The 21,345-nt window shown below is 48.6% G+C and overlaps 4 protein-coding genes across 4 annotated transcripts; 1 reads left to right on the top strand and 3 right to left on the bottom strand.

Moving 5' to 3' along the window:
* On the bottom strand, positions 5,011 to 6,656 carry LOC8081811 (epoxide hydrolase A). Its single transcript, XM_002459572.2, has 2 exons — positions 5,506 to 6,656; positions 5,011 to 5,434 (listed from the first exon to the last, which is right to left on the bottom strand). Exons 1-2 carry the CDS (start codon positions 6,234 to 6,236, stop codon positions 5,188 to 5,190), a joined length of 978 nt encoding a protein of 325 aa, XP_002459617.1. The 5' UTR covers positions 6,237 to 6,656; the 3' UTR covers positions 5,011 to 5,187.
* Positions 6,727 to 8,562, top strand: LOC8054412 (isoflavone 3'-hydroxylase). The gene is made up of 2 exons (XM_002461713.2): positions 6,727 to 7,710; positions 7,803 to 8,562. The coding sequence occupies exons 1-2, from the start codon at positions 6,754 to 6,756 to the stop codon at positions 8,442 to 8,444; spliced, it is 1,599 nt and encodes a 532-aa protein (XP_002461758.1). The 5' UTR covers positions 6,727 to 6,753; the 3' UTR covers positions 8,445 to 8,562.
* Positions 10,623 to 12,079, bottom strand: LOC8054411 (nischarin). Its single transcript, XM_021453046.1, has one exon. The coding sequence runs from the start codon at positions 12,004 to 12,006 to the stop codon at positions 11,059 to 11,061; it is 948 nt and encodes a 315-aa protein (XP_021308721.1). The 5' UTR covers positions 12,007 to 12,079; the 3' UTR covers positions 10,623 to 11,058.
* Positions 15,534 to 16,730, bottom strand: LOC8054410 (pectinesterase inhibitor). Its single transcript, XM_002459570.2, has one exon. It carries the CDS (start codon positions 16,605 to 16,607, stop codon positions 15,840 to 15,842), a length of 768 nt encoding a protein of 255 aa, XP_002459615.1. The 5' UTR covers positions 16,608 to 16,730; the 3' UTR covers positions 15,534 to 15,839.

The raw sequence follows: 21,345 nt of genomic DNA, 5'->3' as shown, positions 1-21,345 counted from the left end.
ATGGTGATTAGTGGATCTCCTTATGTTGGTTCTGTGGCTCTCTTGCTTTGGTGATTTATACAATGCTTGTGCGATTGGCTATGGTTTTTATGTCTATGACATCGTTGTCTTGCATTGGCAGAGTTGGTGAGTATTTTTGGGGTTTATAAGATTTATTATATATTTTGTAATATTAATAAGAATTTTGCATTAGAAACCTCAAACTATTTCTAAATCTTTCTATCCCTTCTCTATTGTTCTCTCTCTGGCACAATCTCAACTAAAAATCTCTCTTCTTACCTATTGGAACCCTCCGTTCCTAACTATTCTTGCCAGGAGTTCCTCTTCTCGTCGCCATACATACATAACACGCAGATTGTCACACCCTGGCTTTTAAAATAAGACCAGAGTCGTCATATGTGTGCCCAGAAAGTCCACACATACAACAAAGAATAGAAATATCAAAAACAATGTTATATATAGCGGAAAATATATTTATATTAACACTTACAATCATCAGAGTACGCGGAAACAGTAGCTAAACTTCTTAGGCTCCAATCTTCTCAGGGACGGTTGACTGGGGGCTCCGTACGCCAAGCACTTCTGATATACTTCTAGAAAACTTCACGATATCTTTATCCTTCTTCTGAGCAGCACTTTACTACACACTGAGGTGTGGGGGAAAATAGCAAGGGTGAGTTCATGTCGAACTCAGCAAGCATAGACGGAAAGTAATGACATGCAAGGCTTAAAACAAGGTAAAGCTGTCTTGGTTTGACTGCGGTAGCATTTTAGTTGATCACTTTTAATTATGACTATTATAAGAACAACCTATTACTAATTATGAGTAGCATAAACCCAACCCTTAATTAGTGCAAGTAGTAATTAGCATCTTTTAAATGACTATCCTAATAATTGTAGTAGTCTAGGGATTAACCCCAATTATTAACACAGGATAGCAATCCTGCCAACGCGGAATAGCCATTCCGCCAAAACACGAGGTAGCAACCTCGCCAAGTTCCATCTCCAAGTATCCAGTGAATCCAATTTGCTCATCAAGTGAGGGTCTGGGCCGCTCGTGACCGTGAGCACGGCTGATATATCATTTTTACACTCTGCAGAGGTGTGCACGTTCACTCCAAGTCGTGATTCCCATTCGCCCGGAGTCGCGACTCCCCAAAACACTACCAAGGTGAGCAGGCAGGGTTTCACTACGAGACCTTTCACAGGGTCCAACTAATAGGATGCCACTCGTAAGTTTTTGCCGGGGCGCGCGGCAGCCGTGCCCATAGCAATGGGACCCCGAACTGACCGACCTCTTAATATGAATACCCAAGCTACTTCCTTACGCCTACCCGGAAAGTAACACCCTACCAGCGGAGGTTCTGATAATTAGTCAAGCCAGAGCCATATAGCTTGGAGCTGCACTGTAAGTCCCAGAGGACCGCTCCCTGACTAAGTCCTTACGGAGAGCAGAGACGGGTACGCCCGGCAAACCGGACCACCAACAGTACCCGCTCCCCCTGTCCTCAACCAAAACACGATGCTCGCAAGCACCGCAACATCTCCATCACCGAAGTGACCATTGTTCACCATTTAATCATTAATCATCATTGAAGAATTTATTAAGCAAGATCATTATTTTTATTATTATATAGATTAGATGAGTAGAGCAACTAAGCATATCTACTGTTCACTATACTACCCATGTATAAACCCAGGCATACAAGGAATATAGTAGAAGACTAGTCATGTCCTTAGGGTTTGCAATATTAAGACACATGCAATGGAAAGTAAATGTATTTAAAGTTCATAGGTACAATATGATCAAAGGGTGCCTGCACTTGCCTTTATTCCCAGTGTATATCTGCTCAGAATTCTTTGGCTTCTTTCTTCTGATCTCCAACTTCTGCTTCGACTGTCGGTCCTTAGCTCCTGGTCTTCACCGTTGACAAACCACGCTTCTTCTACTCGTAGCAAACAAGCAACACAAACAGACAAACAAACAATCACGACTAAGAACAAGCATCAATCAAAAGCAAAGCTTAGAAAGAGCGCACTAAACGACACGGCTTGATGCTACGATCGAGACAACGCAAGAACGATTGAGAACGGAGCTATAGTTAATCGGACACGACTTTCGAGGTTCGAAGTGTAACGAAGAAGACGACTACACGCTGGTCGTATTTTATTTATAAAAAACTATACACCACTGAAGCCAATTAAGCATTTATAGTTTTTGAAATATAGCATATATTAAAGCAACTAATCAAGTGATTATATATCATGTTTAAACTAATCAAGTTATAATTAATAAAGAAAAATTAAGGTTGATATTAATAACATGGGCATTTATTTATTTACAAAAGATCAAATTATAAACCTAAGTTGCTTTTAATCAAAAATTCATTAAATAAATATTAAACAAATTAATTATATAATTTATGTTTAACTAAAAGAGTCATAGTTAATAAATACTTAGGTTAACATTAACAAAGTTGATATTAGATTATAAAAGAATATACCAAAGTGTAAACCTAAATTGTACTTTGTAGATTAAAAGGGCATTTAGTTAGTCATTAATTATTTTGTATTTATGGTGAAAATCTAAATGGTCAAACGAGGTAACTATTACTGCCAAAGCGTAGTTTACGACGATACGAAACTAACGTGATAAGAACGGACTCAATCGGAGTTAAAACGTGGATTCTATGGCCAAAACTATGTCAGTGGCAAAACTGTGAATAAACCAAACCATTTTTCGTATTTTAAATAATTTAAACTGATTTTTAAAAGCCTTTTGGACTTAATCTATAAAAACCAATGGATCCAGGGGCTAAACGGCTAAAAACAGGACCTAATTCGAAATATTTTTGAACTATAGTGGATCGCGGGTTGATTACTGAAAACCACAGGGGGCTTTTTGCAAAACGGCCAGAGCAGTGCGGTGTGGCCAGCCCTGCTGGCCACGTGGCGCTGCGGGATAGGGCCGGTCCAGGGCGGGGGCCGTGGACCGCGTGCGGGGGCGCGGGTCCACCGGTCCACCGTGGACCGGGGAGCCGGGCGGGGCTCGCGCACGGCGGCGGCGTGGTCCGCGGCGGCGGCGCCATGGCCGCGGTGCTCCAGCTCGCCATGGCTGCACTACGGGGCACGAGGGGCCGTGCCGAGGGCACGGGCGTGCAGCGCGGGTCGCGGCGAGGCCGATGCGCGCGACGGCTGCGCGTGAGAGGGCCGGGAAGGGAGCGGTCTACGCGGCGAGGCGGTTCGGCGGCGGTGGCTCACTCCGGCGAGGTCGCGCACGTGACTGAGAGAGAGAGAACGAGCGGGAAGGGCACCGGCGGATTCCTCACCTCAACGCGAAGCTCGGGGGGCGGTCCTCGTTGCCGGAGACACAGCGGAAACGAAGATTCGACGGCGGCCGAAGCTTCAAGTCGGCGGCAATGGCGGCGGTGCTTGGTTCCTAGGGTTTCGCGACGCGGGAAGGAAACTAGGGTTCTAGGAGGGGGCGCGGGCGGCTGCGGCGTCTGTTTTATAGGCTGGGGTGGCTCGGCGATCCTCGATTCGCGCGCGGCGCGGACGTCGGGGCCGGTTGTTGCGGTCGACTCCGAAACGGCCGGAGGTCGGGGATGACAGGTGGGTCCCACTCGCGGGGCCCACCCGTCAGCGGCAGCAGGTGGGAGAGGGCAGCGCGCGGGGAAAGGCCGCTGCGGCTGACACGCGGGCCCGGCCGATCAGCGACTCAGGCGGCAGGGGGGAGGGGGCGCGGCGCTGCTGGGCTGGGCTAGCGCGGCCCACGCAGGAGAGAGAGGAGGGAGGAGGTGGGCCGAGAGAGAGAGGAGCCGGCCCACAAAGGAAGAAAACCATTTTTTTCTTTTTATTCCAAAAAGACTTTGAACCAAATTCTTCACCACCTTTAAAAACCAAAATTTTGATTTATTAACTTAGGTTATTTTAAGAATTATTTTCTTTACTACTTTTAGAAACAAAGCATATTTTCTTAATAACATATTTTTAAATTATTTTTCCACTCAAATATAAATTAATTTTCAAATATGACTTTTGGAGTTTTGTTTTATTTTTTTCGAAAACCGAAAGGACCTAAACGAGGCTCACTAGAAATTTTATAATTCATATTTTTTTTTCACACAAACCAAATAAAGCTAGGGCACAGAGCACACAAAAACAAAACAAAACACCCTCCACTTATCTTTATAAAAATTTAAAAATTCCACATTTTCTCTCTTTTTGGAATTCAATAATTAAATAAATCTTGGAATATTTTAGAAAAATTTTAAATCCTTATTTAATTTAGTATTTTCTAATAACAATCCAAAATTAAAAATTTTGGAGTGTTATACAGGTGGACGGTAGAGTAGTAGTTGTCTTATCGGTTGTACTTTTTCTGCCAGCCAGGAGTGTTTTCCTCACACAATAAATCAGTCAACATTTCAGCCATGACTTTTCAGACCAGCGAACAACCACGGAGCTGCAGATTGATGTTGATACATGTACATTCAAACAAGGTTGCAGATTGATGTTGATACATGTACATTCAAACAAGGTTGTAGATTGATGTTGATACATGTACATTCAAACAAGGTCTTACAGAAGCGATGACGGGATGAGTGAGGTGAAGAGCTTTACCTGGTAGATGATACAATCTTAGGCTTTTTAGTGTTAAATTATTATCGAGATATATGTTTGAATGTTCCAGAGATTTAAAAAAGATCATACACTTTAGGTGATCCAATGTTGAAGGGTGATTAATTGAAGATTTTCTAGCATTTAACTTATTATATGTCTCCTCTTTCTCTTTGCAGTTCACGTGAAGAGAAGTCACCGAACATCGGCCACGGAAATTCCCAAAACCTAAAATTCAAATTTCACAAACGCATGATTCGCAGGGCTGCTATGCTAGGCCTTGTTTATTTCCGAAATTTTTGAGAAATCGACACTGTAGCATTTTTGTTTGTATTTGACAAATATTGTTTAATCATGGACTAACTAGGCTTAAAAGATTCATCTCGTCAATTCTGACCAAACTGTGCAATTAGTTTTTATTTTCATCTATATTTAATACTCCATGCATGCGTCTAAAGATTCGATGTGACGGGAAATCTGAAAAATTTTACAAAATTTTTTGGAACTAAACAAGGCCTAAAATGATATCTTCCGGAACGAGTTCCTGATGAACAAACAGCCACACTCTCAGAACTTTTTGATGAATTGGTAGATGTGCTCGGTGACCTCCTCGGGCTTCTCGAGGTGGATGAAGTGCGCGGCGCCCGCGATGACGGCCACCTCCTCCAGCCCCGGCACGTCGCCCTTGAGCCCGCCCTTGTGTATGTACTCCTGCACCCCCGTGTAGTTGTACGACATGGCATGCTCGCCGGCGATGTACTTGGTCGGCACGGCCACCTTCGCCCCTGTCCATGGCGCCGTCAGCTCCCAATTCCTACACCACACGACAGATTAGCACACTTTGTCTAAGATTGTTAATCGTCAGTGAAAGGGATTTGTTCTTACAGGTCGAGGCAGCGGTAGAAGTTCATGGCGCCGGCGAACCCGGTCTCGTCGAACTTGGCGGCGAGTCGGTCGACGTACTCCTCGGTGAGCCACGGCGGCAGCGGGATGTCCTGGTCCTGCGGCCCCCACCACTCCGGCGACAGCGAGATGGCGCCGGTGTCGCGGGTGGTGAGGATCTTCCTGAAGATGAACCGGGTGTCCATCCTCGCGAACTCGGCCTCCATGGCGCCAGGCTCCTGCAGCCGGAGCAAGTAGTAGCCGTCGCCGTAGAGGCGGCGGAACAGCTCCAGCGGCCGCACGGCCGGGTTGCGGGGCATGAAGGCGACGCTCATGGTGACGAGCGCGCGCACCCTGTCGGGGCGGAACGTGGCGAGGTGCCACGCCAGGAGCGCGCCCCAGCCCTGGCCGACGACGTACGCCCGCGGCAGGGCGAGCGCGTCGAGGAGCGCCACCACGTCGCCCACGAGGTGGAACGCCGTGTAGGAGGACGGCGACGGCGGCGCCGTGGAGTCGCCGTAGCCGCGGAGGTCGGGGGCTAGGCAGCGGTAGCCAAGCGCGGACAGGGACCGCAGCTGGTGGTGCCACGAGTGCCACAGCTCCAGGAAGCCGTGCAGGAACAGCACGGCCGTGCCGGTGCCGGAGCCGGCCTCGGCGACGTGGATCTTGATGCCGTTCACGTCCAGCGTCCGGTGGGTCACGCTCACGCCCTCCAACGCCGTCGCGGCGGCCATCTCTCGAATCCTCGATCGATGTCTTCTCTCAGTCTTTTGGGCACTGCTGCTTCAGCTTCAGTGCCTCTCTGTGTTTGAGTTCTTGTCTGCCTGTCAGTCTCTGATTGAGTACTTATACTTAGTCTCTGTCAGTATGATTATACATGAAGCTCAACAGCGCCAACAATGGCTCTGTAAACAACACTGTATTTTTTTTGGTTTTTACTGTGCTCATTTCTTGCATCCTTGTGACTGCAGAATAGGCTCTGCTTTGGCTGGTTGCGGAGGATGCTACAAGGGCATCTTTGATACTCGATAACCAGCGCCTGTCCTCACTTGCTGTTGGTATATGATGAGTGTATCTATGTGGATGCCCTGTCTGGATCCAAATAAGCATCTTTTCAGCTCAGATTCCTCTCATCAGCTGACAAACTACCTACTGATGACTACACTGTACAACAAACGCGGCAAAGGAATAGCAAGAGAGACAAATTGTTAATTTCCAGTTTACTTTTTTTCTGACTGATAATCTGATTTCATGGAAGTCTACGTCGCCGTCCTCTCCTTCCTCGTCGCCGCGTCGCTCTACATCCTCCTTGGTCGCCGTCGCAGCAGCAAGATGAATGGCGAGCATAAACCGCCGAGCCCTCCTTCCATCCCGGTCCTCGGCCACCTCCACCTCCTCCGGAAGCCGGTCCACGCCGCGCTGGCGCGCCTCGCCGCGCGCCACGGCCCGGAGGTGCTCTCGCTCCGCCTGGGCTCTCGAGACGCCGTGGTGGTCACCTCCGCGGCGCGCGCCAGGGAGTGCTTCACCGAGCGCGACCTGTGCTTCGCGACCCGCCCGCGGTTCGCCGCGCTGGACCTCGTCACCTTCGGCGGCACCACGCTCCCGACGTGCGCGTACGGCGCCTACTGGCGCGACCTCCGGCGCGTGGCCACGGTGCACCTCCTGTCCGCGCGCCGCGTCGGCCGTATCATGTCCGGCGCCATCGCCGCCGAGGTGCGCGCGGCGGTGCGCAGGTTGCACCGTGCCGCCGCCGCGGCCCCCGCCCCCGGTGGCGCCGCCAGAGTGGAGCTCAAGCGGAGGCTGTTCGGCCTCATCCTCGGCGCCCTGATGGAGACCATCGCGGGGACGACCAACAACAGGACGTCGACGCGCGACGAGGACGACGACGCGGACGCGGACATGACGCCGGAGGCCAACGAGTTCAAGCAGACGCTCGACGTCATGGCGTCGTTGGTCGGCGCGGCCAACACGTGGGACTATTTCCCGTTGCTGCGGCGGTTCGATGTCTTCGGGGTGAAGAGAAAGATCATGGCCGCGGTGAGGAGAAGAGACGCGTTCCTGCAGAGGCTCGTCGACGCCGAGCGGCGGAGGCTTGAGCTTGACGACGACGGCCTCCGCGAGGAGGAGAGCATGATCGCCGTGCTGCTCTCGTTGCAGAAGTCAGAGCCGGAGATATACACCGACACCGTGATCATGTCTCTGTGCTCGGTCAGTGCGGCTTCCGTCTTCTTGTCATTGCCGTTTGTTCGACATGAGCGTCGATCAAGTCATCCTCTGACCTCTGCCACGCTGGTTTGCAGAGCATGTTCAGTGCCGGAACGGAGACGACAGCGACGGCGGCGGAATGGGCCATGTCGCTGCTGCTGAACCACCCGGAGATCCTGAGGAAAGCGCAGGCGGAGATAGACGCCTCCGTGGGGAGCTCCCGGCTGCTCAGCGCCGCCGACGTGCCGCGCCTCGGGTACCTGCAGTGCGTCGTCACCGAGGCGCTCCGGCTGTACCCCGCCGTGCCGCTGCTGGTGCCGCACGAGTCCACCGTAGACTGCTCGGTCGGCGGCCACCACGTCCCGCGAGGGACGATGCTGCTCGTGAACGCCTACGCCATCCATAGGGACCCGGCGGCGTGGGCAGACCCGGCCGCGTTCAGGCCGGAGCGGTTCGAGGGCGGCGGAGGCGGAGCTGCGACGCCGGCGGCGGCGGCAGAGGCGCTCATGATCCCGTTCGGGTTGGGAAGGCGCAAGTGCCCCGGCGAGACGCTCGCGCTGCGGACGCTGGGCTTGGTTCTGGGGACCCTCGTCCAGTGCTTCGACTGGGACAGGGTCGGCGACGACCAGGTTGACATGGCCGAAGGGGCTGCCGGGCTCATGCTGCCGAGGGCGGCTCCTCTTGAGGCCATGTGCAGGCCGCGACGCGCCATGCTTGGTGTCCTGCAGGACCTATGATCCAACACCTTTTCGACTCCTAGTTGCAGTACATAGGCCTTGTTTATTTTGCAGTGAAAAAATTTTAAGTGTCATATCGAATGTTTAGGATATTGGAAGTGGTATTCGGATACTAATAAAAAATAACTACATAACTCGTCTAAAAACTGCAAGACAAATTTATTAAGGCTAATTAATCCAAAGTGGTATCCGTGGGCACCGTGCCCGCGTCCTCTATTCGCTTAAGCTTATCTGCCGAATGACAGCTATTCAACACTATTTTTCTCTCTTAATAAATCAACTAACAGTATTTTTAGCTATGATTTTTTAGTCGGCAAACATGTGAAACTGGAACAAACATCAGACAAACCCAGGATTGAACACTAGGGAGCGACTCTATATATCAAGCTAGACATCTCAAAGCCTTTTTAACACTATATAAGTTGGCACTACCTCCTGGTCCTGGAAGTGCCAGCTGCTGCACTTGGTTTTAGTAGAAAATTGTGAAACTGGATACCTTCAATCCTCAGCTCAGGGCGGAGCCAAGTATCTGCGAGCCTTGACGGCCACCATATCTAAAAAAAATAAAAATACTGGATATATGTACTATATATTTCCTCTTCAATTTGCCAAAGCCTTTGGAGATGCTCTAAGTACGATAAATAATTGTGAAGGTGACCTTAATACTCCCAACTATAGCATGTATATAAATTGTACAAAGTTTTATGTCTCCTTATAAAACTTACTGAATAAAGCCCTAAAAGCATCTTCCTGCCATTGGTCCTTCATACTTAAAGTTGAGAGCATCTCCAAGAGTTTTTCTAAAATAAAATTCACTCTCTGAATCATTATTTAAAGAGCCATATTCATAAAACCGCTATCTATATATATTTCGCTGTTCAACAGTTTTTCTATATCTTGTGTGTACACTATAGAGTCATTCTCATTTTGTATCTTTGGCTACCAAAAAATTAGGAATCAATAATAGAAGATGGCTGTATTAGATAAGCAAGTAAAGAAATGGTTAGAGGATTTTTTTTTTACCAAAATCTTTATTTCTAGCAACTAGAAAGGATATTATAGTCTTTTGGAGTTGCTCTGACATTGATAACAATAAAACAAGGGTGTTATTTAGGAAAGGTGACAAAGGATCAGGGAAACATATAAGAGTGTTGAGAATCGACCTATTTACGGATTGCCAGATCTGTTTCCTCGTCCCTGATTTTAAGAAAGAGTCGTATATAGAAGTTATAGATGAGATCTTGTTTCCCTTACCCAATCCTCAAGAACATGGTACAAGAATTCAAAGGAGCAAGACAAGTGTGTGAGGGAGTCATCTCTTCGTTAGTCATTATAGGTATACATATAGTCTCTTTATGTAGATGTAGCTCTCAGGATATATATATATATATATATATATATATATATATATATATATATATATATATATATATATATATATATATATATATATATATATGATAGCCTCTAAGACATATACGATATGAGCCCATTAATACTCTAATTGAGGAATTCTTAACAAGGAGAAATCATGTAATGAGAAAAAAAAATTGCCATCAAGTATGGCTCGTGTAACACCAAACTTATAAGAGCAACTCCAACAGTTTGCTAAAAGTACTTGGCATCCTAGAATTTTTGCCAAAACCACAAAAAACGGCCTCCAACAAGTTGGCAAAACTACTTGTCAATTTCGTGAGCTTGGCAAAATTTCCTCTTCACTTGGCAAATATGCCAAGTCCTCCATCGCTTGGCATTACGTGTATCACAATTTGCCAACTAGTTTTGCCAACTTGTTGGAGGCTCAATTTTGTGGTTTTGACAAAAATCGTAGGATGCCAAATTCTTTTACCAAACCCAAATAGCAAACTGTTGGAGAATGTTTCTTTTTTCACTTGGCATTTGATTTTGAGATTTGGCAAAACTATAGATTTGTCAAGTAAGTTTTAGCAAACTGTTGGAGTTGCTCGATCTGGTTTGTGATGGTTGCTAGACTGACTCTGTTTGGGTCTTCGGTCTAAAAATGGTTGGATGATAGGACGGAGAAGGAAGGATGTTGCCGTGTGCACGAACCTGGTGGAGCTGCACAATTACAGCTTGCGTTTAGGATTGTATACCCAGCATAGAGATACCGGTACTGTTTCTTTGACGCGATTGTTGAATAAATCTTTGAGAGTCTCATTGTACTTGTTGCAACGAATACATAACATATGTTTATATTACAATTTTTTTTATAAGGACACATATATACATATCACAAGATAGAAGACAGGGCATCGATCATTAGTTTGATTGCCATAAATAAATGTAATAAAAAAACATGAAAGACTTGATATCATTAATGTTATAATGGATCAGCCGACTAAGGAGACTGCGTGCGATCTGTCAGCATCATCGTCTATGGATGGGTCACTACACAGACACCTTCATCTAGCTATAAATACGTACGTAAGTACGTAGGATCGATCATCCACTGTTATTATCATTATACATTGTCAAGAGGAAAACGGCCGGACGGCAAAAAAAAATGCAATGGGAAGAAGGGGATCGTCGATCGTCTTGGAGTAGGCACCTAATGATCCAAGCAAACCCGCGCGTCATCATCGCTCACGTACGCTCAAGCTGACCCGTCGTCGGAATCGGCATCGTCGTCGTCGTCGCCGCCCGCTGGCGCCGGAGCGCTGGACGACCCACCATCAGACGACGGTCCTGGTGCGCCAGAGGCCGAATCAGACGACGATGGCGCTGGTGCGCCAGAGGGCCCGTCGGATGATGACGCCGCCCCCGCCGCCGCCGGAGCATCAGCAGCGGCCGGCCCGCTGGCGGCACTGCCGCCGTCCGCCGGCGCGTCACCACCAGACGACGGGCCGCTGGCGGCAGCAGGGCCCTCGGAGCCGGCGCCGGCGCCGGCATCAGCGCCGGCGGGGGCGTCCGCTGAGCCTCCTCCGGACGACGACGGCGCGGCCGCGTCGTAGGAGCTGGGCGCCCCGGCGTCGGACGGCGGCAGTGCGATGCCGGCGGACATGGAGCCGGACGCCTCGGTGATGAGGTCCAGCGTGACGCGCTGCAGCTTCTCGAAGTCGAGGCTGAAGTTGACGACGGCGTCCTTGTCGCCGCTCTTGGGCGCGTCCTTGCAGGCGTCCTCGCAGGTGGAGGTGCCGCCGAGCGTGGAGGAGAGCCACGACTTGAGCTCCAGGAACTTGGCGTCGGTGGGCTCCCGGACGAGCCCGTTGAGGTGCGCCACCGCCTCCTCCACGTCGTCGGAGCAGCTGTCGTAGCACTTGAACAGGGCGCTGTCCTTGGCGTCGTTGTTGTACTTGCCGTGCACGAACGTGGCCATCCCGGACCCTTTCTCGGCGGCGATGTTCACGAACAGCTCCGCCAGCTTCCGCGGGGTCGCCTTCTGGCTCTCCGGCTTCGCCGCGAGGCTGTCGACGCAGATCTTGGGGAACTGCGTCTTGCTGCACGCGTCCTGCACGGTGTCGCCCACGGTCCGTGCGGCGGACGCGGCGGAGACGAGGACGGAGAGGAGGAGGACGACGACGACGGAGACAGAGCGAGCCATGGCGATCGCTGGTTGCTCGCGTTTCTCTCCCGGTGGTAAAGGTGGTGGTGGTGGTGGTGTGACTGGTCACAAATTGATTGAGAGGGTGGTGGTGAGTGCATGGCTATATATATGTGTGTGCGCATTGTGAGCTCAAGGCGTCGAGGGGCCACACGACGCCATTGCGTGTCTGGCATACCGCCGTTTTAGGGCTTAGGTGAAGAGACGACAAGTGGAACGCGTGTGCCATCCGAAACACATGCTGAGCCTTCCATGTGCCCCCGTCTACGACAAGTGTCCCCGGTTTCTTGGGTGGTTATGCGTGGCTCAAATTCTTGTTTCATCAGTTTTTTTTCTCTTCTTTATTTATTTACATCGATCGACATAGCCAAATTTGTGCCACGTATACTATAGAGTCTCAGAGAGACAATGAAGGAGTAGATACTCCATATATAGGAATTGCTTGCCCTTGCACATTTTCTTATCCCATGATTATATTTCTCCAGCAGATATACTAAATATATTTCTTATCCCAATAAATTACTGAATTAAGAACGTTTCTCCCTACTTCTCGCTTTGCCCAGAACTTTTTTAAAAAAAGTACTGAATTTAAGAAGATAAACAACAATGTACTTTGCTATGCATGGGTACCTCATCTATACATTTATCTATCAGATTTTATGAGGCCGCCGCCAAACATCGCGCATACGGCGAGGAGATGTTGCTCGCACTGCCCCTCCCGCCACTGACCAAAATGTGAATTGCAACTTGCCACCTTCGTCATGTGCTCCGATCACACGGGACTTCCCATTGTTGAGCGAAGCATCACGACAAAAGGGTGATGACGAGAGGTTATGGATTCCCATTTGAATCTACATTGAGGGTTCAAGCACACAATGGCAATGAAGGGCTTTCCCTCGATGGTATGCAGTAAGACATACACCATAAAGCTTAAGTATACGCTGATTGTGCTTCAGTGGGCTTCTAATGAGGGCATGGACCAAGGTTAGACTTGGAAGTCCTACGAGAGAGTGCGGACAGAGGTTGATAGAGTCAAAGGGAGCTACAGTAGGGCACAATGTGGTTCCAGTCACCTCCTAAGGTGTGCATCATATTAGGAGTGTCTTTGTCATGTTGTGTCACCAACTGGACGTGACCCTGAGTTGTGCGAGAGTGTTTCTGGCAAGCTCTGATGCCCTGCAGCTTTGCCCGCGTGTCAATCTCTTAGCCCCTTTCAGGACCTGGAGCGAGATTCCCTAATTCAGTTGCCTCGAGTGAACAGTTGCTTGGGATGGCGCTTTTGGGAGGTCGTGGTTCCACGCATTCGCAGGTCAATTGAGGCCACCCAAGGTCAAGAGTGCTCTCAAGCCCTCATGCAGGGAGGCATGGTTGTGCTTGCCTTGCATGTAGCTCCTCACTAAGGCCCTACACTATTCAAGATGGTGTGTTCCAAGTGTGTGTCACCGGTATAGTTCTTGAGCCCTTGGCTGGTTGAGAATCAGTAAGGAGGTTAATTGTACTGTTATGGTGCTAATATAGGTGATTAGGTAAACCTCTATTATGTACTTAACAAGATCCCATGAGACCCGGACCCTACCAAGCGATCCTCAAGATGGCGGTGAGAGATCTTCCCTATTCTGGATTGTTCGCTTGGCCAAGCCAGGGCTTTTGGGTTCCATTTAGTGTCTGTTTTTGTGCGGGATGTCGCCATGACCTCTTGGTTAGGTAACGCCGACTTTGGTAAGCTCAAATCAGTCGAGCCTGGCCAATCCCTTGAAGGGCAACTGACCTAGGCTTGCATAAGGCGCCCCGCTTACCTAGCTTGTCGTGGGACAAACAACATGGCTTGGCATAAGTTTAGAGATTTTGCAAACATTAGGTTATATTTGGAAAGCTGCCATTGCGCTAATAGGAAACCATACTTTGCTCCTTGTCGCCATTGTTGTTGTCTAGGCCCCTCTTCGATGAGCTTGACAATGGAAAGAAGAAGAGGGAATCCATCTCTCTTTTGTCGTATTGGTTGGGTTCTTATTACCTGCAATGACTTTGGTGATTGCCACGACAGGATCGCCACTGCAGGCATCAATTTCATCAATAGGTGACCAATTTATGGCCGTTATCTATATGGGGATTGGTGATTCTGGGCACTCCCAATGAGGAAAATTACTTGGGTCATTGATCTCATTGTCAATGGGCACAAAAATAAAAATCAAGAATTGAGGTGACATATCTGCATCCTAAGTTGTACCCAACGATGCAATTACCGATGTTCGTTTATACTGTCGATATTCTTTTATCGATTTAGATATGTTTTAGACTGGTTTCGGAACATTGGATCTTACGATATGTCCAATGCTTTCAGGTTGATTGTTGAATTCGGCATAAGAAGCATACTTTGTACATGTTCAACAAGGCTCTGTCCATCTAGTACATTGACTGCATCGAAGCAAGCCACTATAAAAGAAGACGACGAAAAGATTTAGATAAAGTATTGTATATTTTTTATTTCAGTTTTTTTTTCATGTGTAACTTGGGATATACTCCCTCCATCCCAAATTGTAAGTCGTTTGACTTTTTTACCCTAAGTTTGACCACTCGTCTTATTCAAAAAAATTGTGCAAATATAGTCAAATTTAAGTCATTTTTGAAGAAACTTTTATTAATAAACCAATACACAACAAAAAAGTGATATTTTGTACAAAACTTTGAATAAGACGAGTGGTCAAACATGATATTAAAAAAGTCAAACGACTTACAATTTGGAATGGATTAAGTACTATGTTAAAGCTTTAATATAATTATTTCTTCCCTTAAAAGAAAAAGTTTAGTTGTTATTTTTGGTCAATGGATACAAAATCTGGTGTTATTTGTTGTCTACTTCTTATTTTCACTTTTTTTCATATATTCGTTGTAGGGCCCCCGACTCCTCTAGCTTTTTTTTAAAAAAACGAACACACCCTCTGATCCTTTTTTTTGTGGTACATTTCTTTTTCTAATGATATGCACACATTTTAAGGCTCCGTTTGGCATGGCTTCTCCAACGGCTTCAGAAGCTGTTTGGAGCCATTTTGTACCAAACAGGGTAAAATAGAATGGCTCCACCAATGAAGCCCTTAAAAACGTGCTCTTAGAGAGCTTTGGGTGTGAAGAAGCCAAAAATAATGGCTTCTTCCGGCTTCACCTCATCCTACCTGACATTCTATGAGAGCACATTTTAAGAAAAGAGCTGTTTTGCTAAACCGTTTACCAAAATGGCTCCAACTCCACCGATAGAGCTGTTTATGGAGCTGAAGCCTCAAAAAATAGCTTCAAAGTGAAGACGTGCCAAACACGGCCTAAATCTAATTGGAATCTTCGACCAGTAGCTGTTGTCTGAATAAAAGTAGTTTGATGATGAAAGTACACTTAATTGTTTGATATTATTTTTCCAATTATCACCTTATGTTTTTCCAAACAATAAACTACACAATCTAAGTAACAGTTAATGTTTTAATTTGGAATGGAAGTGCATTATATGTTTTTAGAAGAAAAAAAAAATAGATGATGGCTTTACTGCTGCAACATGTCAAAGTAACATAGCTAACATGAATGTTACATTTTTCGCAAAAGAAAACATCAATGCTACATCGAATCCTTCAACCCATCCCATCAAAAAGTAGTAATAATAATAACAAAACACACTCAGCTAAGGCCTATGTGCCATTTTCTGGCCTCATTATATTTGCATCAATTAACAATTATATGCAGCTCGACCCTCCAAATAACTCTAATTCTAAACTGGCATACTTATGGAAATTTGTGGGATGGAAAGAACAAAATCCTTGTCACATAAGGCGTGCGTGTGCGTCGTTCGATCATGCAGTCGCGTCCGCGTCGTCGGAAGCAGTACTCTTCCCCGGGGCCGGTGCCGGTGATCCGCTGGCGGGGGCGCCACCAGCGGACGGGCCGTAACCTCCGGACGACGGCGCCGCCGCGTCGTACGACGACGGCGCGCTGGCGCCGCCGCCGGAGGGCGGCAGGGCGACCTCAGCGGCGGACATGGAGCCGGAAGCCTCGGTGATGAGGTCGAGCGTGACGCGCAGGAGCTTCTCGAACTCGAAGCTCTTGGTGACGCAGGCGTTCTTGATGTCGCTGACGGGGGCGTCCTTGCAGGCGTCCTCGCAGGTGGAGGTGCCCCCGAGCGTGGAGGACAGCCAGGACTTGACCTCGAGGAACTTGGCGTCGGAGAAGTCGCGGGAGAGCGCGCTGAGGTGCGCCACGGCCTCCTCGATGTCCTCGGAGCAGGTGTCGAGGCACTTGTACAGCACGTCGTCCTTGATGCCGTTGAGCTCGTGGTGCGCGAACGCCGCCACCGTCATGCCCACCTCGGCGGAGACGTACACCAGCAGCTCCGCGAGGCGGCGCGGCGTGACGGCGGGGCCGCCGCCCTGGCACTCCGGGTTGTCCTTGAGCGCCTGCACGCACACCTTGGGGAACAGCGTCCTGCTGCACGCCTCCTGGATGTTATTGTTGTTTCCGCCGGCGGCGGCGGCGGCGGCGTCGGGGATGGTACGCACGGCGGGCGCGGTGGAGACGAGGAGGAGGAGAAAGAAGAGGTGCGCCACGGAGCGAGCCATGGCCATGGCGCGTCGCGCCGGCGCGGTCGCCTTCGTCGTCCTCCCTGTGTGGTCTGTGTTGTGGTTCTTGGCGTTGGCGACGGTGGTGAGGGGAAGGCTGCCACCTGCACGGGCTTTATATACATGCTATATATCTAACCTTCTTCGTGTGCTCTTTGCAAGCGATCGATGGTTTTCTCCATGGCCAATGCATGCATGGCTTGCCGCTGCTCTAGGGGAGAGATGAAGAATCATGTCCCTGCCGTGCCGGGACAGATGGTGAGCCTTCCGATCCGCAAGGGTGTCTCCGTTTCCTTGGGTTGCATAGATCAGTGGCTAAAAATTGGTAAGCCAGGGTTTTACACTTGTCAAGGCTAGCTCAAGAAAAGAAGATAAACCACAGGCTCTATATGTAGTATAATTAACGGTGTCGTAACGTGCCAAGCCATGGACACGGCGGTCCATCGAACCCGTGCCCAGAGGTAAAACCATCTCTAAATTTATGGTGATGCACTTAGAAAATATATATATATAATTTGGTAGTAGTACATGGTAAAATTTTATTTTATCTAGTTAGTGGTAATATTTTTTCCTTACATTGGTGCCGCGGCACTAGGCAAAGTGAACGTGGCTTCGCCCCTGCCACCGTGCCGGTCCAAGTTCATGCAGTGCCTCGCACCTCCCGTGTTGAGGCCGTCGCACCGCCACACCCACACAGGATTAAGGATGAGCAATGGGCCGGCCCTGCACGGCCCGGCACGGGCCCGTATGGCCCGCGTGCCACCGAGCCGTGTCTCCACATGCCATCGTGCCTGCCTGACAGCCCAGGCACGGCCCCTGGGCCGATTTTCGTGCCGGACCGGCCCGAAAGGCACGAGGCCCAATAGTCCTTCGGGCCGGCCCATGGTCCGATATATGAAAAACACCAAATTTAATACAGAATTTAACAAAGCATAAATACATTACATTCAAGTCACATACATTAATACTTCACAATTCACATAACACAATATACTCTTTAATCATATTTTAATTGCCAAAAGTCACAAGTTTGACAAGTCATAGAACCTGATATTTCAAGTTTCACAAATTTCCTGATACCGTGCCGACACCGTGCCGTGCCGCCCAGCGGGCCGAGGGGTCGGCCCAAGCACGGCCCGCAACGTGCTTCGGACCGGCCCGGGCCCAGTTAGGATCGGGCCGTGCCGTGCTCGGGCCGGGCCAAGTGACCGTGCTTTGGGCCGTGCCTTTGGCCCGCGGGCTGCATGCTCAACTTTACACAGGATCAGGAGCACGTGTCTAGCGGGATTATGGGATGAGATGGCCGGACAGGGAGCTAATGTTTGGGAGCTGCTTCCTCCACCCCTAAAAAAGTCGCTATGGAAATCGCGCTGACCAAACTTTCTCAACATAATTAGATTTATAAAAAATACATACAATATTTATATCTTCAGATAAGTTTGTTATATGAAAGTATATATATTTGATGATCTACATAATGATATTAATATGTACCATAAATATTTATATTTTTTAAATATATTTAATTAAAGTTAAAAGTTGTTGACTTTTTGGGAAATAAAAATAACTCTTTTTTGGACGAAGAGAGTAATAAGATTTTGGGATATTTTATGTGTGTGTTTGGTTCATTTCTCTACCAAGTCTGGCTAGCAAAATTAGGCCAGGCTAGCTGTAGCCAGTATTAGTTATGCAACCAGCACTTGTTTGGTTGTTGTGTCTAAACAAGCCTGGTCTGGCTAGATCTTGTTTGGTTGCCAACTAGTTCTAGTGCAGTGACCTCTTCTTTGCCATGGTGAGCTTACCTTCATCTTCTCTAGGCGACGGAGGTGTCCGATTCGGCGGCGTTCTCCAGACCGATTCGGCACGCGGGCGCCATTGCTGGAGGACATGCAAGAGCCGCCACCGCCCGAGGAGCTATGGGGAGGCAAAGAGAGGCGACCGAATAGCAGATCAAGGAGCACCATCGTCTCATTCCCGGCCCACCCGGCGGCGGCCTCGGCCTGGCCCCGCACCGCCGGTGCGGTCCGCGGCGCCTCCGCGGCGGGGGCGGTGAAGGGCGGATGGCGCAAGGGGTGTGGCGTGCCTTCGCCTAGGGGTGCGCCGTGCCTTGGCCACCGAATAGTAGATCGAGGAGCACCGCCATCTCGTTCCCGGCCAACCCGGCGGTGGCGTCCTCGGCCTGGCCCCGCGCCGTCGGTGTGGTCTGCTGCGCTTCCGCGACGGGGGCGGTGAAGGGCGGATAGCGTAGGGGGTGCGTCGTGCCTTCGCCTAGGGGTGCGTCGTGTGCGCAGCCGCTCGCCGGTGGGCGGAGCCGCCGCCGCAACTGCCCACCGTAGCCGCCCGCCTGCATGCCACCGCGAGGGACAGGCGCTCGAGGGGAGATGCGGGCAAGGCTAGGCCACCGCGACGGGAGATGCGGGCAAGGCAAGGCAAGGCAAGGTTGCCGGGATTGGGCTGGGGGCGGTGAGGGCGCCGAGATGCGGAGATGTGGGCGGGCAAGGCAACGCAAGGGCACCGGAGGTGAGAGGAGCAGAGGCCAGCGCGAGACGGAGCCTGGCTCCGCTAGAACGACCGATCTGGCCGTTTCTAGGAAGCCAAGTAATCCGTACGAAATGGGCTTGTCCAAGCCTGGCTAGCAGGCCATACAGGCAACCAAACAGGTCCAAGTTGCATTATGCAAGCCTGGCTAGCCCCTAAGTCAGGGAACCAAACACACTCTATATATTCTCTTAACTATATCCAATAGTCCTAAATTCCTTGAGCCCATTCATAGAAAGGATTGGGCCATTCATATCGGCCGAAAATTTGTGTCCTGCCCATACCGGCCCTAACATGGGCTTAATGTTCGTGTCAAGGCCATGTCATGCTTTTTCGGAATAGGCCCATGCCAACCTATCACGGCAGACCTGTTTGGCCATTTATAAGCAAAATCCACCTCTAAATATGGCTCCATAGCAAATAAAGTTTTAGTTCCAACCACCTCTAGAAATACATGCTATTTTTAAAGACGTTTAGCAAGCTAATCCTGATATTTTTAGAGGTAGCTAGACTTTCCAGACGCTTATAGAAATATATTTATTCTAGCCATCTCTTAGTATTGGTTCACCACTAAAAATAGGTGGAGGATAGTAAAAATTATAAATTTTTCAAATTAAGTTGGGTGAAGATAGATCTTATATCAAAATTATATTTAATGGGGCCTACAACTTTTTAGTTGATGATTTTTTTCATTTAAAACTATTTAAAGAATTTTTTAAAAAATCATAATTTAAAATTAAATATATATCTTTTTAAAAATAATATTGAGAAATGACCTAAACTAATAAAGCTGTGGTACTCGGCTTTGTAGTCATCCAGAAATTCTGTTTCTAAGTTTTCAGACTTTGATTTACTGTTCAAAATACAAATTTTGGTATTACAATATTCAATAATGTGAATACATCCATTCAATAACAAGTGATTCTACTGCACAATAGTACGTAAGTGATGAGCCCATAACTCCTCAAGATGTTTATGGGGACATGTCTAGCGATAATTTAAATATAGCAGCCGGTAATTCTTTAATATCATCATGTCTTCAATTTGGAGCTATTTATTTTGACGAGAAATATGGTAAAAATATGGAGAAATTTACTAGCGCTGGCCTATCATCAAATATATTTTTTAGAGGTGCTTTATTGCTTGGAAAAGAGAAGAAAAGGGCAGCCAAGGAAATATGTCAATACGGAGACCATGCACGTGGAAATAAAGGGCCGCCCAATCTGAATACTGAATTTTATTATTTGGTTAATTGATTAGCAAGGCGATTAGCAATGTTGCTGCATATATTATTTTAATATTTCCTTTTGGCTAAAGTAGTAGCTAGCTAGCATGTTAAATTAAAAAAAAAAGTTTCGTTCCGGTGTGGTCACGTGTGTGCTGGTCGGACTCGTCGTGTCTAGTCCTGGAGTCATGGTTGGACGTCTCCTCTCATGCCCTGCCAATCCGTTCAGATTGAGGATTGAGCGCGATCCAAAATCGTGGAATTCTCATAATATTTTTAAGTATTAGTATAAAATTGTCGGTGTCAGGACACGTGATGCAGATACTGACGAGTAACGAGTCTGCGTGTCCCCAAACTCACATGGTGATGCAAGAAGAACACAAGGGATTTATACTTGTTCGGGCCAATCGATGCCCTACGTCCAGTGAGAGGGTTGGATCCTGTATTATCTTGCATCTGAAGTGCTTATAGTAGGGGATACAAGCTAGTTGCGAGAGAGTGAGGGAATCCCAGGTCTCGGCTTTGTAGGTGACAGAGTCCTCGTGTGAGTTCTTTGGAGTGTTGTGGTTTGTGGGTTGGTTGTTATGTTGAGTGTGTTCGACCTGCCTTTAGACGGTGCCCTGCCTCTCCTTTTATAGCCTCAAGGGGAAGCAGATTTTTACAGAGGTAAGTCTGAGTTCCTACTCCAGTGCATAGTGAGATTACAGCGTCCAGACTGTAGTTACTTGTCATCGCGTCCTCGGAGTAATGGCAGTGGTATGGTCGTCCCTGTTGATCGTGGGGGTCGTCCGTCGTACTGTAGATCTCCATGTTCTGCCCTGTAACGCCTTGCTGGGCTGGGTCGTGGCAGCTTTTCCCGAGGCCTCATCCCTTGTCCTGCACGTTGGATAGGTGATTGTTGGGTTGTGGCAATAGTGTCGTGATTTAATATCTCCTTATCCTATCCTTCGTCCTACCGCACTCACGGTGACGGAGGTAAGG

This window comes from Sorghum bicolor, chromosome 2, assembly GCF_000003195.3.
Source record: "Sorghum bicolor cultivar BTx623 chromosome 2, Sorghum_bicolor_NCBIv3, whole genome shotgun sequence".
Lineage (NCBI taxonomy): Eukaryota > Viridiplantae > Streptophyta > Magnoliopsida > Poales > Poaceae > Sorghum > Sorghum bicolor.
The sequence above is the reverse complement of the archived record's forward strand: the minus strand, read 5'-3'. Positions and strand labels throughout refer to the sequence as shown.